Source organism: Chenopodium quinoa, unplaced genomic scaffold, assembly GCF_001683475.1.
Source record: "Chenopodium quinoa cultivar QQ74 unplaced genomic scaffold, ASM168347v1, whole genome shotgun sequence".
NCBI lineage: Eukaryota > Viridiplantae > Streptophyta > Magnoliopsida > Caryophyllales > Amaranthaceae > Chenopodium > Chenopodium quinoa.
In genome coordinates, this window is record NW_018742552.1 from 628745 (window position 1) to 649518 (window position 20774).

Here is a 20774-nt window from a genome sequence, read left to right on the forward strand (position 1 = left end):
AGGGTCTTGTTCCTAGAGCCCTTAGGACGACCATGAGGCCTCTTTTGAGTAATTGAATCATGGACAACAAATCTTGAGCTGTTTGAAGCATCGGTTTGTGTATTGTTGGGAATAGTTCCAGTGTCCGGTACATTACACGGCTTAGACATTGGAGTACCTCCTGCTTGAGGGGGCAGATTTGATGATCCTTTTTTAGAGCAAGGATCCATATGGATAGGTCGCACTGCAGGAGCATTTTTAGCCAAGTGAAGTGCACGGCGTAGTCTGACCTTTGCGCGTAATTTAGAAACTGCTTCTCTGACAGCCTCAATTGTATCCTCGTCTACATTAGAGGCTTCATCACACAAGGCCTCAAGGTCAGGAATGAGCTTGTTTTAGCGAATGCATTCTTTGGTTTGAGTTAGGTCATGATAGGCCACTTTTACACATGTGTGCCTCCGCAACACATCTTTGTGCCATCGATCAAGTACATATTTCGATGGTATTTCCTTCACCAAGTTTTGATAAAAAACTCTAATGATATTCTTACAAAGAATCCCATCCTTTTCAAATTTCCTGCAATCACATGTTATGCCTTTGGTAACAGGATTAAATACCAGTGAGAAAAACCTCCAATATTCAGTGAGTTTTTCATCATTTGATCCTTCGGGAACAATCCATATTCGATCTTCAAGCAAATAATGAATTTCATCATCACTTATTACTGTCTCAGATTTAGGAATTACATACAACATCTAGCACATTCTTTTTGCACTTCTTGGAACTTCACATCAGTGTAAATTTGTGGGAAGTATATCTTTGTTAGTACCTGCTCACATGCCGTCTTATGTATATTGCATCCCTTGCATCTGCATCGGTCTTATCACTTACCCTCTTCTTCATTACATTGCAGTACTTTTCGGGGAACTCACACAACTTTGTTTTGTGGGTGACAAACCCATCAAAAAACCTGTTGATGCTCTCAACCCTCTGCTTAGTTTTCATACTGGCCCAAAAGAACTCTTTCATCCAAGCTAGCACCCACCTGTGCCGCTCAGTGAACAATTCTTGAAGCCATTCATTGTCCTCCAAACCATACATCTTCATTGCTTCACACCATCGGGAAATTATCGTATATAATATTTTTCAACGGGCTCTTGGAATCATTGTACCTGTGTTGTTCAATGTGTCACTGACCTACCTAAAGAGACAGGCTTAAATACATATACAAAAACCTGAATTCAAATTGTTCCATTCTAAACAATTATGTTTTCTGCCAGTGACCATGTACAACAACCAGACTTCAAATCAGTGTATAAACAATTAAGTACTCCTTTTGCACACGTTCTGTGAGTCAAGTAGTTAATTAATACTAATCAACCAACATACATGGTATTAATTACAACGACAGTTTACTACCCTTAAATACTCCTTGTATGCAATGGTAACAGACATGCGAATATGATGTTACAAACAAAACAACAAAAAAAAAACCAGAAAACTGCAATGGTAACAGACATGCCAATATGATATTGCAAACAAAACAACAAAAAAAACAGAAAACAGGTATGTTGTTCAGAACAAAATAAGATGTAATCACAACAGAACAAGTATGTTCAGAACAGAACATAAACACACACTACCACTGCGATGATTCAGTTTTAACTGTCAGTGTAGGTAGATTTAGTTAAGTTTCATGTAAGGGAACAGTTATATTATAAGAACATAAACAATTTTCAAAAAATAATCTAGAAAACTTACAAGGCACACTTCCCAAGTCTATCAGGAAATTTCTGGAGAATATGCCAAATGAACCATCGATGGCGTGTATTAGGCATGATTTCGGCTAATGGCTTCCTCATAGCAGGGGCTTAGTCAGTTAGGATGGCAACAAGGGCTTTATTGCCCATGCAAGACAACCATTGTTGAAATATCCACCGAAAAGTATCAAAATCTTCATGAGAAACTAAGGGCACAACTTAATAAGATCGACTGGCCATGGTGATTGAATCCTACAAAATTAGCAAATGGTAGCTCGTACTCATTTGTGAGATATGTGGCATCAAAGAAAACGACGTCACCAAAGTCTTCATATGCTACATGGCTCCTAGTATCAACCCACGTGACGTCCTTCAAACGACCTTGCTCATGCAACCTATGCGCATGGTAAAAATTTTGATTATCGGCTTGCATAAAATCAAAGTAAGCCATCATGGCTTGAGCATCTCCACCAGCCATCTTAAGCCGTCGTTGCTTATACACCTCATGCTGTTATCCTTCACATTAGGCAAATTACCATTTTCCGTGGCTAAATATCCACGGACTTGAGTCTCAGGTACACTCACCTCAAAATAATTCAACAACCGCTTACGAACAGTGGAGGTCATCTTCTTCATACAGTTCTCTTTCACTAAATTTGCCATACTTGGACAAAGAGTATGAGTATGCTCCAGAACCACTCTTTTCAACAACCAAAGCCCTTCACCATTGACACTTCAATAAACCCTAGCTTCACAATTACATTTTTTAGATTTCCTTTTCCCATGTGAAAGCTTTGCCTCCCCGATAACACCATTCACATTTCCTCCACATCCGCCAACATCCATTTTCTTCGCTCTTTTCTTAGCCTCTCGCTTCGCCCTCATATCCGGTGCACCCCAACATTCACACCTCCAAGTGATACCCTTTCTCTCTTTACTACTTGTATATGATCCTTGAACCCAGCTAACCCCAAAGCCACACTGCTCAGCATAGCTTTTGTAATAAGACTCAATATCCTTCCATCTTTTAAAAAACCATTCCGACCTTTAGAGGCTCAGCAGAGGTGACCACACTCACCTTATTTGTTGACACTATTGTTTCTATGGTCTCTATTGTCTTAATTGGGGAACATTGTTGGTTTGGACTACAAGAGTTGTCATTTATACATGGTAAGGGAGAATTGTATCCAACAACCTGTGTAAGGGATATATTATCCAAGTTTTCTTCATTTAAAGTACCATTGCCTTCATTTTGATCATCATCTACACCTATCTCCATCAATGTACAAATCTCATCTCACGCCACCCCTCCTAAGGGACTAATTATGTCTGCATCCATTTTAGAATTCTCATCCATCACCCACAACTACCAATTAACACTAACAACAGAATTCAACACATAACTAACTGCAAACCATATAAAACACATAGCAGGTATCATCAACTACAACAATTTATACAATAATGCAATTTTAAAAATCCAACAAATAGGAAAAACAGCAAGCTCAAAGATTGAGTCAAGTACAAAACATTTTTAGACTTAGCCTATGATTTGACACAAAATTAACTAACACATAGGACAATTTTCCTAATGTGAACCTTGCATTACCTACAATCGCAATTAGAAATCAATTCACCCTAATCAATTTTACTCCAAACAATAAAAATTATAAAAAATATACCACTACGCAGGTTACGAATCAACAGTTATGAACAATTCACACTACAAATTCAATTGACTAGGCGATATGAACAATTTACACCTCAATTATAAAGGACATTGAACTTACCTTTTAGAGAATAAATATCAACGAGGATGGCTTTGTCCTCTCAAACATTCTCTCTCCTTATTTTGACACCTCATACTCTCTTTCATCCACCTCATTTCCCACTATCTCTTTTCTCTCTTCCATCCTCTTCCATTTATTTTTCCCACATCAAAGGGTATCCTCTTGATGTATTTTATACTATAAATATGGCCCCACCTTCAAATTTTATCTTTGTGAAGGATTATTTTTTTATTGATTCCTGTAATGATAAGGTCTAATAATAATAATAATAATAATAATAATAATAATAATAATAATAATAATAATAATAATAATAATAAGGATTCGATAATCAGCATGCATAATAAAAATTACCATACTTTACCAATATTTTGATACAATAACATATGAAATTAGAAATAAAAACACTAATTGATACACTAAAGTACAATATATACAGAAATTAAGGACAAATAACTAATTATCCTCTTTTCTCCTTACCGATTACTAGTATGCCCAAATCTTGCCCGCAAATGTTCTACCAAATCTTGTTTAAGTGACATATGAGTTTGTTTATCGCGGAGATTTTCTAGTGTTGCCATTAATGTGGTTAGATTAGGATTTTGATAGCGCGGGGTTACGGTGAAAGTCGTTGCTCTTCGATTTGAAGTTCCCGCTAAATACTCGGGTTGCTCAGTAGCAAACTCATTAGGATCCTATAGTTAAGATAACTATCGCGCTCATCTTCACGATCATATTGTGCATGATAATACACGCCATAATAATTTTCCACAACATTTCGACACTCCATGCCAAAGCAGGACGCCTTATTATGGCAAATCGAGCTTGCAACACTCCAAATGCACGTTCTACATCTTTTCCAATACTCTCTTGTTTGGTAGTAAACAATCGTTGTTTAGGGGTTTGAGGTGTAGTTATCGCATCTATAAATGTTTCCCATTTTGGGTAGATCTCATCTGTGAGATAATACCCTTGATTGTAAGTATTTCCATTCACGGTGAATTGAAACTGTGGAGCACGACCATTTAAAATGTCGTCAAAGACGGGTGAACGTTGAAGGACATTTATATCGTTGCACGATCCAGGTGTTCCAAACAAAGCATGCCATATCCACAAATCCCAAGATGCAACAGCTTCTAAGATAACCGTCGCAGTTTTTGATCGTCCTTGATACATCCCTTTCCACCCCGCTGGACAATTTTTCCACTCCCAATGCATGCAGTCGATACTTCCCAACATACCAGGAAAACCTCTTTCCACTCCTTCTCTTAGAAGGCGATTCATATCTTCAGGGGTTGGTTTCCTCAAGTACTCTGCTGAGAATTCACGAATCACTCCATCAACGAAGTGCGTGATACAATGCCTAGCCGTAGTTGCCCCAAGCTTGAGGTACTCGTCAACTTGATCAGCTGCGCAGTCATATGCTAACATCCTTATAGCCGTTGTGCACTTTTGCATTGCAGAAGCACCCAAACGCATACTAGCATCTGGATGTTGCTGGAAAAATCGATCAGTTTCACTTAGTTGATTCACTATCTTCATAAATAGAGGTTTCCGCATGCGAAACCTTCGTCGAAACTTATCATCACCATACAATGGTTGGTCGCTGAAATAGTCAACAACCAACTGGTCATGTGCTGCTTCACGATTACGTGGTATAACTTCCCTTCATTTGCTCTGACGTGGGACATCTTCTTGTTGTTGTTGCATGGTGGTGTTAACCACATATCTCAAAGCATCTTCCGTGATTTGTTGTTGCTGATTTCCCTCAATAAAATCAAGAACATGTAGTCATAGATTTCATCACTAGAAGTGGAAGAATTTGAATTACTACTCATTTTAAAATTACTAATATGTAGTAGTTGTAGTTGTGATAGTGTTGTAAGTGAAATAGGTCAATTTATAGAAAATTGAGATAAAAGTTACAAAAAATGATTTGCAATCTGGTAAGATAAGATTTTTTACCAGAAGATAAGACTTTCCTACAGAAGATAAGATTTTTTTGTAGATAAGATAAGATTTTTGGTAGATAAGGTAAGATATTTTTATCAGAAGGTAAGATTTTTTATCAGAGGGATAAGATTTTTGGTAGATATGGTAAGATTTTGTTAGAGTATTTAACATAAAAGATTTTTCATGTGACTAAACTTATATAAGGTGTAAGGATTCGAAAATTACATTTTTTTTGGTAGAAAACATAATATTATTACTCCAACACATAAGATTAAATTACAACATCTAATATCAACTAAAAATACAAACGATTAAGATTACTAATACGTACGATTACATCTTAAGTACTACAACAACTCCTTAAACATAACGTTATTAGCTAAAAGACAAACTCTTGATACAGAAACTAAAAGATAAAATAGTTAATACATAAAAATAACTAATACTTAACTTATATCTTTAAAAAAAACTTGTTACTAAACTCCTCTCTAAGCTTCTTGTACATGTCGGCTACAAATTCATCGAGGACGAGTTTTGCCATCAATGAATGTAACATGCCGAATTTCATCTCCTCCTCCTTCTGCTTTTTCCTATCTTTGCTCCTTTTGCTTATCAAGTCGATCATTTGTTCTCCTTGATCAAGCCTCTTATCACTACATTCGTCAAGAGTTGTATTGAAAGCTTCAAGGTTTATCGATGTAGAAAAATTACTACCTTCTGCAGCTAAACTCTTTGATTTTTTTTATACCCAGAGGCCGCTTTCTTCCAGCACCCACACTTGGTGATTCTGGTTCGGATCGTTTCCCACTTCCCTCGCTCTCCAAAGGAAGCTGTTGGACCATATGTGGGTCCCATTTAGGAAAATTTTGCATTGTTTCAAAACAAATGCATCAAAGTAAACTGTTTTCCATGATTGAGTTTTGCATAATAACCATGGGCATGTTGGACAGCATCCCTCCCCGAGTTTCCACTTTTCGGGTGTCGTAGGATATAGCCATACGCCATAACCCATTTTGAAATTCATTTATTGATAAAATCCCAACGTTGTTGCATGGACTTAATGGTTCGTTCTTTTATCTCTTCAAGGTTCTCTGCCCGTGCCTCTTCGTATAACTTCTCAATTGCAGCCCATAAACCGGCTTTAGTTCGTTTTGTATCTATGGTAACGTTCCCACCGGCATTGATGTAGTCTGAAACAAGCGCCTTATCTTCAGCCATACTCCATGCACTAGCTTTTTTTTTTTTATCATTGGGGTCTTCTCCAATAATGCCAACAACATCATCATCGAGATTTTCTAGATGTTGAGCTTCCCGCACATTTTTTGTTGGAAAAGCGGTGCTACTAACATTTACTGCTGGAGATTGATCCATGAGTTGGGTAAAATATTGGGACATGGGAAATAATGGGACATTTTGTGAAGATGAGCTCCCATGAAATTGGTGAGGAATTTGAGATGTATAATTCGGGTTATAGGTCTGTGGTGGCTACCAAACCATTGCAAAGCAGCTTGAAATTGTGGATTATTGAATATACTTGGATCAAAAGGAGGAGTGTTTGAATTTTATTGAGGGTTTGGTTATTTGGAAAATTCATATTTCTTCCATAATTATGATATTTTCATCCATTACAAAAGAAAATTATAAAAAGAGAGGAAGGAGTGAAAAAAGATGAAAATTTGAAGTGCATAAAAAATGGCCAAAATTAGGTTAAATTTATAGAGAAAAAAAAAATACAACCGTTGGTAAAATCAGTTTTTAGAAATATGTTACCGTTTGTGATTAATTACCATTATAATTTTTTTGAGCTAGTAAAACTATGTAACCAAAAAACAAAGGGTTGACACTTGTCAACCAATAGCTGGCCAATTTTAAAATATAGCCGATACTCCATGCTTTGCTATTTTGATGTTTCTGGTTGTGTCAGGAGCTTTTTTTTTTATTTTATTTTTTTTTATCTTTTTTATACTATAAAACGTTGTCGTTTGTTGAGAATTGTTTAGCAAACGGTGGGTTTTGACTGTTTTTATTCATCCTCTTGGCACAAAGGACGAGGTGCACAATCCTTCACCAGAAGAGGATTGTTGAGAATCCTCTTCCCGTTGAGGATCCTCTACATTACCCAATATCAAAGAGGACTACTTCAAATCAGCAAATACCCCATACAAGAGCACATATATCCTCACCAATATTTATGCTCTTATCAGTGATACCAGCTTGCAACCAGGCCGAACATCAACGAGTTCAGATTCAACAGATAAAGCCCATATAGTAATTACACCCAATATCAGTTGGCCAGATTTCCCTTTCTTTTTCAGTCTCCTCATTAGCCCCATGTAACCAATTTTCCCACTCAGAGAATGCATCCATGGCTGGCGAAGTCTTCTTTTCTCCTCCTGTAGCACCTCATCTGGTACCATTTCATCATCAGATATGTCCCCCATATCATTCTCATCATCAATCATTACCGTAGTGGATTGATTTGCTGATTTAAATTGTTCTTGACGCAGCATATCCCTGAATGATTTGGAGCCCTCCTCAGAATTATTATTCCCACCACCATTTCTAGTTGGCTGAAAATCAGATTTTTTATTTGCGTTTAGGTTTCTTGTTAGAACGATCAGTTTGATCTCTTTCCTCAGAAGATTGGATTTCAGCATTAGGTTTCTTTGAGTTTTCTGTAGAGAGCATTTTCAGAGCTTTTAAATTAGACCACTACCATTGAGCGTATATTTTGTACCACTGAATTGAAATTTCTAATATTCCTATCATCACAACCAAGATAAAAAGGTCCGTACGTAATGCTGCTGAGATGAAGAATTACCTCTACCGAAACAATGGTAATGGCGAGTCAGTAGAAGTGGATGAGAATACATTTAGGGACAAATACATTCTGGTTTGCTGTTTTCACATTCCTATTTTCCGAGCAGGAACCGATTCCCGTGTTCTTCGAGATCTGTTAATGACATTTTCCGAGTTGTACTCCACTAGAGAGGATGTCGAGATCGTAGTGGTTGCAAAGATGGACAAGTTGATGACCAATTTCGAGCTTCTTTCCGACCGCTTCTTGCTGGGGTTCCCTTCTTCGTGCCTTGTAGTGCCTTTCAAGGATTCCAAGCGTCGTGATTACATCTGCTATTACCTTCACCTCCGTGATCATCGTCGTATGCAATGCCTTCTTTTGGATAACAAGGGAAAGGAGAGAGACATATTATTCAGTGGATATCCAATATTCGCTATTGATCATGGAGCTGATGCCGTTCCCTTTACCAATGAGAAACTGGAGGAACTTGATGCAGATGACCTTCCAGAGTGGGAAACTGCCTCGACTTTCCAGCTTGAGGGACTCTTTGGGGTGCACTCCCTCTGACGTGCTTACAAATATTATTCCGGCTAGTGGCCGCGAGCAAATCACTATCTCGGAACTTAAAGATCAAGTTGTCGGGTTGTATTTGTGCGTTCAAGGAAATCTCATGACCATGCTCCAGGATCTCTGTCAGCAATGCAGAACGAAGCAGCTGTCATTTGAAGTTGTGCTGGTTCACTTACCCTTTTTTGGTTGTCTTGATCCTAAAGTTTGCATTTGGAATTTCGATAATATGCTGAAGCAGCATAACCTATCTTGTTGGCGCTTGCCGTTCAGGAACTCTTTAAGCTGTAGGCTGAACCGACTTATGGGCATACCCTTTGGGGATAAGCTCATCGTCGTGGGTCCACACCATGCATTTGTTGAACCTTATGGAGGGAATATCTTTCGCGCTTTGGGAATTAATGCATATCCGTTCTCTAGAGAGGGCCTTGTCCAACGGCAACTGGACAAGGTCAAGGAACACACCTTGGAGTCGTTGTTGGTTCATGGGTCACGGAATCATGTTCTACATGGCGACACAAAGATTGCTGTGTCAGAACTCCTAGGCAAGAATATACTTGTTTACTACGATTCTCTTGCTGGTCATAAGCTTTTTTATCAAGTTTTGACATGGTATCATGAGATCAAGGCAAACAATCCTGATTTTGAAGTGGTTTTTGTTCGCGAAAATAGCACTGCTGTACGAGAAGTTGAATCAGACCTACTCGCGTCAATGCCTTGGTTGGTATGCCCCTTTGACTTGACCCCGTTCACTCAGCTTTCCTCGAGAAGGCATAGAGTTTCACAGACCCCTTGTCGAGTTTGGAAAGGATGGCCGGATCTGTTCATTACAAGTTAGACAGCACCTAACCCGTCACGGACTTAAGGGGTTTCCATTTGGCGATTCACAGTTACGCCGTGATGACATCGAACACCTCCGGCAGAACTTTAAATTTATGCGCTGCTGCCCGGATTATTCTGGCTAATTCCTATCTAGTGAATGATATGATGAGCCACTTGCCTCTCTAGCTTTATTTCGAGAAAAAAAAAATATGCTTTTATTTGCTTGTAATTTTGAACAGCGTGTTTAGGATTTTACCATCCTTTTTGTCACTTTGGTTTGACTCCCTTTAGATTATTTGATTGCAAGTCAACTTGTTTCCTAGAAATTTTCTCTCTACTCTGTTTTATGCTTCAGTAGATATCATTCAGATTTCTTTGCTTTCATTCAATGCTTCAATTTCAAATATGGGATATATGTTGTCATGTTTGGAATGAATTAGTTGTTCAAAATTGGGTATGTGATTCGACTTTTTCCGTGTTTTGTTTCGATTTTTGGTTTGGGGTTCAAATTTTCTGATTTTTTTTTTAATTAATGTGCGTTTGGAGTTTGATTTTTCTAGGTTTTTGTGCTCAAATTTGAGAGATTATTTGGCGAATTTTCTGGTTTGATTTGGGGTGATTTTTGTGCTCGTATTTGTGTTCGATTGGTTGTCTATTTTGTGTTCCAATTTTTGCGATTTTTGTGCTTCATTTGTTGTAGATTTTGGGTCGAATTTTGTCTTATTTTTGCTCGATTTTTGCTTGATTTTTGTTCGAATTTTGGATTTCAGGCCAGAAGTTAATTTTTCCTTGTAATCGTTGATTACCATTGACCTCGCTGAAATCACCTGGATTTTTTCATTTGTGAGAATAGGTATATTTTTTTATTAATCTGTTATTGACTATTATTTTGTTGTTGATTTTTAGTTTAAGTGAGGTTGGATCTTGATGTTTGATTATTTTGCGCTTCATTTGAAATTCAGATGAAATTGCGTGAGTTTGTTTGTTGAGAGTATAGTATGTGCTTGAAATTTGGAGTAAGTTTTGTAAATATTGATTAGATTTTTGTGACTGCTGTTGTTGCGGGAGCAGTTGTGGCTCACTCCATGCTGCAGTTTCTAATTAGTGTGTCGAGGTTGTGAAAGAAAGCTATTATCATTCCCACTCAGAACTATGCGTGGGTAATCTATGCTGGTAATCAGGTAAATGATCCACAATGATGAGTTGATTTCTTGCAAAGTTGATTTAATAACACATCTGTGTTTCGTGAAAGAGTTTGGTGTCTTTGGTACATGTCATGACAATTTTGCCTCTAATTGCATTTGACTGACATGAAGGCATAACTTCAGTTGATAACTTGATGCATACTTTGCACTTGGATGCCGTAACTGATTGACTGTTGAAGTTTTAGTGTATTACCAAAAACTGTAGAAATTCTAACTTGCTATCCTATATGTTATATTCTCTTGTTACAAGTGGTTCTTGATTTTGAATCAAAAATGCTGAATGGGTAGTCTAATTTGATAAGTGAACACATGCTTGTATCAAACACGAATATCAAGTCTAGTTAACATTAATTATGACAAAGCATTAGTTAGAATTCAATATGTTTGGTGGATTTTACATGGTATGCTTTTATCTATGTATCTAGAGTGACAAATTATATTAGTGGTTATTAGTAAAGGAAGCTTAGATGATTTATAGTGGATTGATTCTTCTTAACTCTCTATGTACTTGACAAGAAATGTGAGCACTAGTTTTTCTCTGTTTTTAATGTTTCCCACTTCAAGTGCCTTGAATGTTATTGGTTGAAAAGATGTGACCAATTAGAATTGATTCCATCAACTCTATAAAGATAATATATCTCTTTGTTATAAAGCTCGATCAAGCTTAATCTGAAGCGAGACATTTGAAGTTGCTTATTCTCTCGTGGATGATTTGTGTCCTTGTCCATCCTGGTTAATGATTTCGAACAAATTGAACCACTGACAACACTAAGCTGTGTTAATTAACATGGGTTTGGTTGTGTTTTCTACTTATTTATATTTTTCCATTTGCTCTTGTACAAAATGGGTATCTTTTGTGTTACATATGCTTGTTTTTAATGGTGTTTTGGTGTCTCATTTAATTGTTTTAAAGGGGTTCTTTTACTGCTATTACTAAGATTTTAATAAGGCTCCTTGTTGTATATGGCTTGTATTTTTTTGGCATTAGAATTGGATTATCAAGGTCTATATGAAAGGGATTTTAGGGGGTTTCAATATGCTGTTTTGGCTACTGTTTTGATTTGGTTATATGACTATTTGTTCATGGTTGACGATTAGAGATGCTAATATGCAACACTAAGGTATTGCAGCGTTTTGTTATCCTTTTTTTAGTGTTATTGCTGCTGAATTTGCTGATGTGATGGTATCTTTCAGATCTGGCTTTGAACTCTTGTGTGAGCTGTATAAGCTGCATCGCGTGACAAGTCTTATGCTGTGTTAAAGGTTATAGTAACTACTAAGTCATTGTTTTGTTACTGCATGTTTTGTACCTGGATCAATACTTGCTTTGCAACGTTGCTTACTACTTTTCTCGTTACATTGTAGGTGGCTTTTTTGCATCATGTACACAACTATGCTCTCACTACGTATGGCCCTGCTGCTCTTGGTGTTGCTGGTGCGGCTGTAGTTCATGCAGTAGAGTTACTTCCAGGTTAGTTTGCATCTTGTTAAAATGAGTTTCTTCTTCTTTTACTCCTACTTAGTGTTTGTTTTTGCCCTCCACCCCCTCCCCTAATCTCATCTGATAAAAATGAGTTGTGATCTAATTAATAGAATGGGTGATTAAAATAAAATTGTGTTGATTCCAGGAAACTAGCATATTTTTGTGTAATTAGCTCTTTTTGTCACTGGTTATGACAGTGTGTGAGAGTTTTGGACTTTTCAATTAGGATCTAGTTGATTCAACTTATGGTTTTTAATGTGGGTGCTTGTGTGTCTATAATATGAGATGCCGGTGCATTACACATCTAAACTCCCTAGTTTTTAAGGTTCCTGTGCATGATTTTTGTAATCTTGGTGGTCATAGCCTACATTATACTACTACATTTTTAATCAAATGCAACGGTCAATATAGAGCTAATGCAACGGTTACGCACAATATCGTTGCAATAGATAGGTCTAATACAACATCTATGTTATAGCCGTTGCAATAGCTTTATCTAACGTAACGGATATACACTAATGCACAACACACTCAAAACTGTTGTGTTAGGGTATTCTAACGCAACGGTCATGAAAGTATCACACAAGTGCGTAGTTTTAATTAGTTTCCCTCCCATATTTTTCCCCAAAATTTCAAAACCCCTTATTTAATATCAGCATATTTTCTCTCTTCTCTTGAAACGTGCATCTTCTTCCCCTTTCAAAGCTGATGTCATCTCAACCATAAGCAGTGTAGCTGGCTCAGCTCTGGTGGTTAGTGGCTTGTGACCTAAAACAGAAAAGAAGACTGCGGTGGCAGACGTGACAATTGGTAGAGGGTTTTGAAGTGAGAGAACAGGTTTTGGGTTTTGGGGAAAATAATACGGTTTTCATCCCAACAAGGTTCTAAATTGCTTCACAAAGCAACTCAATCTTCTCCCTTTTCCAGAATTATTCCTAATTGCTCCTCCAATTTTCACAAATAATTAATGGTTCTGCACTTAATATTCAATTAAAGCCATGACACGGCGAAGGATGCGCAGGCCACGACGAATGGCGGCGCTCAGACCATGGCAAATGACAGTGCTCAGCCACGGTGTAAGCCAATTCCTTCAATTTATTTTAATCTTAATTATGCAATTAGGGTCCTAATTTTCTATTCGGCCCAAAATTATGTAGTTAGGGTTTTCAATCTCCTCACACCTAAGTTGAATTTGCCTGATGTATGCATTTTTAATCGTTCTTTATTTTGCAGACTTTAATGGTTCGTCAAATAATTCACCTTATTTCTGCTATAGGTTATTGATGATAAATTTTTATAATACCATATGATGCAATGAACTCTTTTCCCTTGCTACAACATGGTAGATTGGTAACCAACTACTTCGTCTGCTGAATCAGCTAAAAGTCACAATTAAGCTGCTTTGTCATTATGGGGAATTATTGGACTTGACAAAGGCTACTGATATCTATCATTTCAGGACAATGGGGGCAAGATTTGAACAAATTACATACCTTCTCTTTTAGATGAACTCATTATTAATTTGATGTAATGTTGAAATGTAATTTCTGTGTTTAATATATGAACTTTTTTCCATCAATCTCATTGGAAAATGTTGAGACAACGAGTAACTGGTGTCCTATTTATAATAGTTTTTCAAATTTATAATTATATGTGGAAAATACTTGGCCAATTCTCCATGTGGGACAATCATTTCCATATTCATTTTGAGGGATTCTTCTTGTGGTGGTAGTGGTTGATAACTAAAAATTTGTTGCCTTTGCAGATGATCATACTCTTATATATATACAAGTAAATTTTTTACTTGTGAATTTAATTTTCTTGTTGATTATGACAGGAAGATTGCGAGTATCAGCTCTTATTTTTCTTATATGCTATTTAAGATGCTATAACATTAGTTCTCATTTGTCTTTCATTTACATGATCACATATTTGATGCTACATTTATTTGCCGAAGTTGATGATAATGGTGTTTGTAGGTATTGAAGTGGGAAGATGTAGGAGCATGCAGAAACGTAGAAAAGCCAAAGAAGGGTGAAATCTGTGTGAAAAATAAAGTAATTGAGCTTCATTTTGTTGATTTTTTACTTCAGCAAGGGAGTTTATAAGGTTCCAATATTAAATGTCTTATACTCCAGGTTAGCCTATATTATTTTTAATGCAATTTCATTTTTTTTTTCTTTTTTTTTTTTTGTTGTAGCCTCTTTGGTAGGATTGTCCATTTAAACCATCCCATAAATGGTTTGGCTTAGTTAATCTTATTCTTGTTTATGTAGTTCTAATATTAAATTTTTAGTCCTTAAGTACTGTGTGCTTTTTTAAGATTTGAGGAAAGCACTATTTCTACTAGCCTTCCTAACAGATATGCGAACAATGGCGCAAGTGCATTTGTATTTAGTAAAGTGGGGTAGATGCTACTCTGAACTTTGATTTTGGGGTACCATATAAAATAGCTAAGTTAACCTTTATAACAAATGGTATCTATCCTTCAAATTGTTTTATAGGTCAAGCTAAATGAGGCCTTTCTAGCTTAAAATTGTAAATTCATATAGCCTGTCGTGCCTAAGTTTGAAATAGGAGAACCTTGATCTTAACGTATCATAATTCTTAGATATTTCATTAGAAGCAACATATTTTAAGGCTTTCTAGTGTTCAGTCAGGACAACAGGAGTGCTAAAGTTTCCTTGCATAAGCTTGTCATTCATGTAATTCAAAGAGTTCAGATTTTTAGATAATCAACCAAGCCCAAACTTGTGTTCATGTTCTGATCAAGATATATGGGAGGTATATAACAGCAATTGAGTCCAAATGCAATAAGTGCAGAAGTAAAGGCTGGAGATTGCTTCCTGTGAGCCCCCTTGTGTTTTTGTATTCTTGTCACTATATACCTGGTGACCTGTAAACCTTTGTTAAAGAAAGGGATTTACGGGTCTGGTAAATGCTGATAGTTTATACAGAGGCTGGTAGTATATATTTGTTTAGTTCTGATAACATTCGTAAAGAATGCTGGTAAAGAATACGATTTGATTTGAGTGTTGGTAGTTATTGTTGTGATGTGCTCTTTTGAACTTTGCCTGGTTTGTAGCAGCTAATTGCTTGTTCATCACAGGGCTGATTTATGAATCTTAATGACAAATAGGGTTTATTTTTGGAATTAGTACTGAAATCAGAATTATAGGCTATCCATTTCTTATTTTTATGCATTTTTACATGCTACAGTAGAGAATAGCTCTGTTTCTGTATAGTTAATTTGATAAACATCATATTATCATTTTTATGTTGGAAATTGTTTTTTTTTTTTTTTAATCAGTAGTCTGTAATGGCAGGATTCAAATAAGCATTAATGATAAAAGTGGAATATGCTTGTTGACGTGGACTATTGCATAGCAAAAGCAATCATGCTTGGGAAAAAGGCACAAGATGGTAAAATTATCTAAACGATGGAGAAGAAAGCAGCACAATGAAGATGGAGAAGATAAAACTGTCAAAAAAAGTTTTGTAAGTAGTTGAAGCTGAGAGGCCGCTATCAGAATGGAGCCTAGAAAACAGAATGCCTGAATTGATCATATGAGTGTGCTGTGCATACATCATGGCAAGACTTAATGGGACAGAACACTCAATGATTTAATTTAGATATTTTTGTCTTAGTTTAATTAGTGACATGTAGTTTTGTAATTTTCCCTAAGGGTAACAATGTACAAATCCTCAGTTTATATTAATAAAATTTTGATTTAATTGTCTTAAAGAGATTTATTTATTATTTATTTATTTATTTATTTAATTATATATTTATTTATTATTATTATTAATATTATTATGGCCGTTGTGTTAGAAATTTGGCCGTTGTGTTAGCTATATATGGCCATCACATTAGCTAAATATACCTAATAGGCTAATACAACGGCCAATAGGGTGCTATTGCATTAGATGTATAGCTAAGTAACGGCTATAAGTTTACCGTTGCATTAGGTCTATGCAATGCCAGCAGATGCCACGGTACATGGCCGTTGCATTAGGCCTAACGCAAAGGTTTTTGGCACCTAATGCAATGGATTTAGGGGTTGGATTAAGTACAAGTCTGCATGCTACTTCATGGAAATATATTGTCACAACCCATCTGCTATATTGAATATTGGACCAGCTGATTCTCAGATCACTTTTGTGTGTTTTGTATAGGATTTCAGAAGTTCGATCAGTCTCTCAGACTTTGAGAAGCAACGTGCCAAAACTCGGAGTCGCAATAACCAGTGACTGATGAGTAAGGAGACGAGCATAAATTACTTGTATTTTCTTCGTATAGCTGGTGGTGAGATATTTCAAATTATGGCTTGCAGTTGAAACATGGTGCTACTGCAGCGAAAGAAAATTCAAGATAAAAATTATTGATAGGATTTTTTTTTTCTTTTTTTGGTAAGCCTTAAACAATGCATTTAAATATGATGTAGTTGGTTTTTTTTTTTTTTTTTTTTTTTTAAATGCAGAAATAAATTAATGATATTAATAGAATAAAAATACTGAAATACCCTTTTCCAAAATTAAAAGACTGAAAAAAATGACCATTGCTATTTCATGTTCAACAACCCTCTTTTTTCAGTTTATTTTTCAATTCATTTCATTCTCAATTTCTACCTCTTGAATCCCTAATCCCTCAAAATCCTTCAATCTGAGCCCTAGAGACGAAGAAATTGTTCACCATTCATAAATCATCCGCTCTAAGGTTTGTTTTTTGTTTAATTTATTCATGAATTGTTGTAATTTATTCTTTAATTGTTGTATAAATGGTTATAAGTAAATTTGCTATATGATTTTGAAAAATTTTAGATCGTACAATTGTGCCCAAATTGACAAGCTTGTGACTATTCTTTCTGAGTTGTAATTTTTCATATGAAGTGGCTTGATTTTTTTATTTTAATTCGGGTATTAATAAAATCATTAATATTGGAAGAACCCAATTAAAATTAGTTTAATAGATTGAAATTTGTTGAAGAATTGGGGAATTTGGGATTGTAAAGTATAAGAATTTCAATGATTATAGATCAAGACTACGCATAATTGAGTCGTTAAATTGAGAAAGGTGATAGTGTATTGCCATGCCCAGCAAATGGATTCAAGAAAGGAAAAATTGTTAAAAATAATCCCAACTTTTGCCTGTTTGCTCAAAATAATCCGAACTTTGGGGGTCATTCGCTCAAAATGATCCCAAGTGCGTGACCGATAGCCTGTTAAAGAAGGGTTTTTTTATTTTTTTATTTTTTGTTTCAGTGACACGTGTCACCATGTGATTGGTTAAATATTAAAAAAAAAAACAAAAAACAGCCCCAACCCACGACAACCCCCACCACCACCTTGGACTTCCGACGGCTTTCTCCCACCGCCCAACCCACCCTAAAATACCGCGCCAAGCCTCCCCTCCCCCGTGTCGATGCCGGTGCCAGCTCTGCCGCCTCCCATACCCCCCTAAACCCGAAACCCCAAAACCACCATTATCAACAACCCAAAACCCGTAAAAGCGCTCAACCTCTCCGCAAAACACCACAATCGGCCCCCCACCCTCGACTAGGGTTTCGAGGGTGGGGGAGGGCCGATTGTGGTGTTTTGCGGTGGGGCTGGGTGTTTTTACGGGTTTCGAGTTGTTATTGTAGGGGTTTTGGGGTCGGGTTTAGGTGATTTAGGGGGTACGGGAGGGGAGCTTCAGCGTCGACACGCCGGAGGAAGGGTCTGGGTGCCGGCGGAGGTGGGGGATTCCGGTAAGGGTCGTAGCTGGTGGTGGGGAAGGTGGTTGTGGGTGGGGCTAGTTTTTTTAAATTTGTTTTAAGTTTTTCTTTTTATTTTTAATATTTTTTAAGTTTTTTTTTTATTTTTCCACCATTCATGTGGTGACACGTGTCACCTAAACCTTCTATAACAGGTTGGTGACCGGTTGGAACCATTTTGAGCGAATGACCCCTAAAGTTCGGATTATTTAAAAATAATTCAAAGTTAGTATTATTTTGAGCAAACGGGCAAAAGTTGGGATTATTTTTATCAATTTTTCCTTTAAGAAATAATGAGCTTAAGAGGGGTGAGGTTTGCTCTGAGATAGACATCTTTATAACCTTATCAAACTTTTTGAGGTTTTAGCAAACATAAGTCCATGTAACCTCATTAATAAAAGTATTTTGCTGGATCTTCGGAAAGTATAGAATAATCACATTCAACTTCAACTTGCTTCCATTAGCCAAAGTATAGTATAATTCACATTCACATTCTACTTCAACATTCAACATTCAACATTCAACATCTCTGTAGAGATGTTGGAATTATATAAATATATAGTTTAGCATGATTTGATTTTCGACTAATAATGCCTATATGAAAGCCAAGATCGTGATAGGTATTAAATTCAACTTTCTTTGTTTTCTATTGTCCATCTATTTATTATTTATGTTTTACTCGGTAATATCTTTTGGCATCTTTGGTGATGGTACCTTTTTGTAGGTATTTAGTTATTATAATCTATTTTTTTCAAATGTCACAAGGTTGTAGAGGTGGATGTTCGAAAAGTAAGAAGTCAAAAGAGAGTGCTAATATCAATGAGGATATTCTTATTCCACGACTACGTCCTACCGTATCCAATAGGGCTAAGCGTGTTAAGACGAGCAAACTTCTTTCAATTAATATGCAAAATCCTAAATTTAGACCTAAATACAGTGAAAAAAATAAAGGGGAACAAGAATATTTGGATTCTTTTGAAACAACAATTCAGCAATCCGTTCATGCTAGTGAAATGAGTTCAGAAGTTCCGTCTTGGATTAGGAAGGGAAAGGGTTTAATGTCAAAAATAGATTTTCTAACCAATGAGGATGAGGAGGAGAGGAAGAGGAGGAGGATGAGCCACTTTAAAAAAAAAACAATTTGGTACGAAAATGAGTAGTTATCGAGTTAACTTTGAGGTGCATGGGCGATTTGGGGGTGATAGACAGGTTTTCCTTGAAGACTATAATGAGTTGTAAGATTAAATTGATAGTGACCCAACAAATCCCGAATTGCTAAAGAGTTTTCGTGGTCACGTTGCATACTATATTTGGCATGGTCGAGTAAGTCTAAGTAGTTTTATTATTTAATTTGTAGTATTTGATTTTTCGCTAGTAAGCAAGCTAACGAGATCCCCAGGAGTTGTGTCCGTACTCACAGACAAAGCAGTTAAAGCATTCATTAGAGAATTCCTATGTTCCTTAGAGGTACTTAGGAGTTCCCAAATGCTAACATTCGCCTTAGATTGGCGAAGTTGTTTAACCAATGAATCCTCTACCTCAAGTGGAGGTGGTGCTGGATTTTGAGTTTGACCTTGGATGGTTGAAGATTCATTTGGTTGTGTTTGATAGATTTTCCCAGAACAAGTTATGTGATCAATCTCGTTTGGATTAGTCATAGTACACGTGAACCGATATTCTTCTAGAGGTGTTGAATGTGCCTCCATTTCTAAATGTTCCATGAGTTGTGCTTGATGCTTTCACATTTCGTGAAAATGGCAACTAGTGGGGCCCGATTAGGATAGTAAATACGGACTGCGATCCGTTATGTATTTTTGTAAATCTAAATACGGTCTGCGTACCGTTGCGTATTTTTGTACCTTAATATTTAGATTAATCCTAGTCGTAGTAGCTAGTAATTTTATTTTGGCAAAGATGTCTCAAAGACGGCGTTTCTATGAAGACGAACCAAGATGAAGACTCTTGTAGATTTGAAGATTTCAAGGGGTCATGCTAGTTGCCAAATGCATCTTATTTCATGTTTTCTATAAATAATTGTTCTTATATATATGTGAATGATATGTTAGGTGCATGTTTAGGATTTCAAATGTTGCGATGATTAATTGAGTTCACTTAAATCAATGGCTAATCAATAGTTGGTTTGTTAAAAATGTCTTGTTTATATGTTCTATAGAATTGCATATGTTTAGACAAATTAATGATACCGCCAAAAGGGCTAAGACCATCGAGTCGAATCTAACCTACTTGTGGCATTGTCGTCTTGGCCATATTGACGTCAAACGCATCAAGAAACTTCTTCAAGAAGGTGTTCTTGACTCATTCGACTTGGAGTCGTTTGAAAATTGCGAAGGATGTCTATTAGGCAAGTTGATAAAGCAGCCATTCTCCAAGTTGGGAGAAAGGGCAAGTGACTTATTGGGTCTAATACATACGGACGTATGTGGACCAATGAGTACACCCGCAAGGCAAGGTTATCGATATTTCATTACCTTCACCGAAAACTATAGTAGATATGGTTATGTCTACCTTATGTCGAATAAATCTGAATCTTTTAAGAAATTCAAAGAATTTCAGAGTGAAGTTGAAAATCAACTTGGCAAGAAAATAAAAGCACTTCGATCGGATTGAGGTGGCGAGTATTTGAGCCATGAATTCGACGATC

General features: G+C 36.5%; 2 protein-coding genes and 1 long non-coding RNA gene across 3 annotated transcripts; 2 read left to right on the plus strand and 1 right to left on the minus strand.

Moving 5' to 3' along the window:
- Window positions 1-4216: 4216 nt before the first annotated feature.
- LOC110720250 lies at window positions 4217-6354 on the minus strand. Its single transcript, XM_021899251.1, has 3 exons — window positions 6231-6354; window positions 5953-6163; window positions 4217-5135 (listed from the first exon to the last, which is right to left on the minus strand). The coding sequence occupies exons 1-3, from the start codon at window positions 6352-6354 to the stop codon at window positions 4217-4219; spliced, it is 1254 nt and encodes a 417-aa protein (XP_021754943.1).
- A 2604-nt stretch (window positions 6355-8958) lies between these two features.
- Window positions 8959-9687, plus strand: LOC110720251. The gene has a single exon (XM_021899252.1). It carries the CDS (start codon window positions 8959-8961, stop codon window positions 9685-9687), a length of 729 nt encoding a protein of 242 aa, XP_021754944.1.
- An 843-nt stretch (window positions 9688-10530) lies between these two features.
- Window positions 10531-16095, plus strand: LOC110720267. Its single transcript, XR_002511299.1, has 5 exons — window positions 10531-10852; window positions 12071-12139; window positions 12242-12347; window positions 14339-14497; window positions 15686-16095. It is a non-coding gene; the product is annotated as an uncharacterized LOC110720267 (long non-coding RNA).
- Window positions 16096-20774: the final 4679 nt, after the last annotated feature.

Bases quoted from the DNA above. Each gene is read 5' to 3' on its own strand.
- LOC110720250 (XM_021899251.1), bottom strand. From the start codon at position 6,354: ATGCAAAATTTTCCTAAATGGGACCCACATATGGTCCAACAGCTTCCT. The intron at 6,164-6,230 runs GTATAAAAAAAA...TAAACCTTGAAG, and splicing joins TGGAAGAAAGCGGCCTCTGG to CTTTCAATACAACTCTTGAC. The intron at 5,136-5,952 runs GTTTTTTTTAAA...TGACTATTTCAG, and splicing joins AGAGAGGAGTTTAGTAACAA to CGACCAACCATTGTATGGTG.
- LOC110720251 (XM_021899252.1), top strand. From the start codon at position 8,959: ATGCTCCAGGATCTCTGTCAGCAATGCAGAACGAAGCAGCTGTCATTT.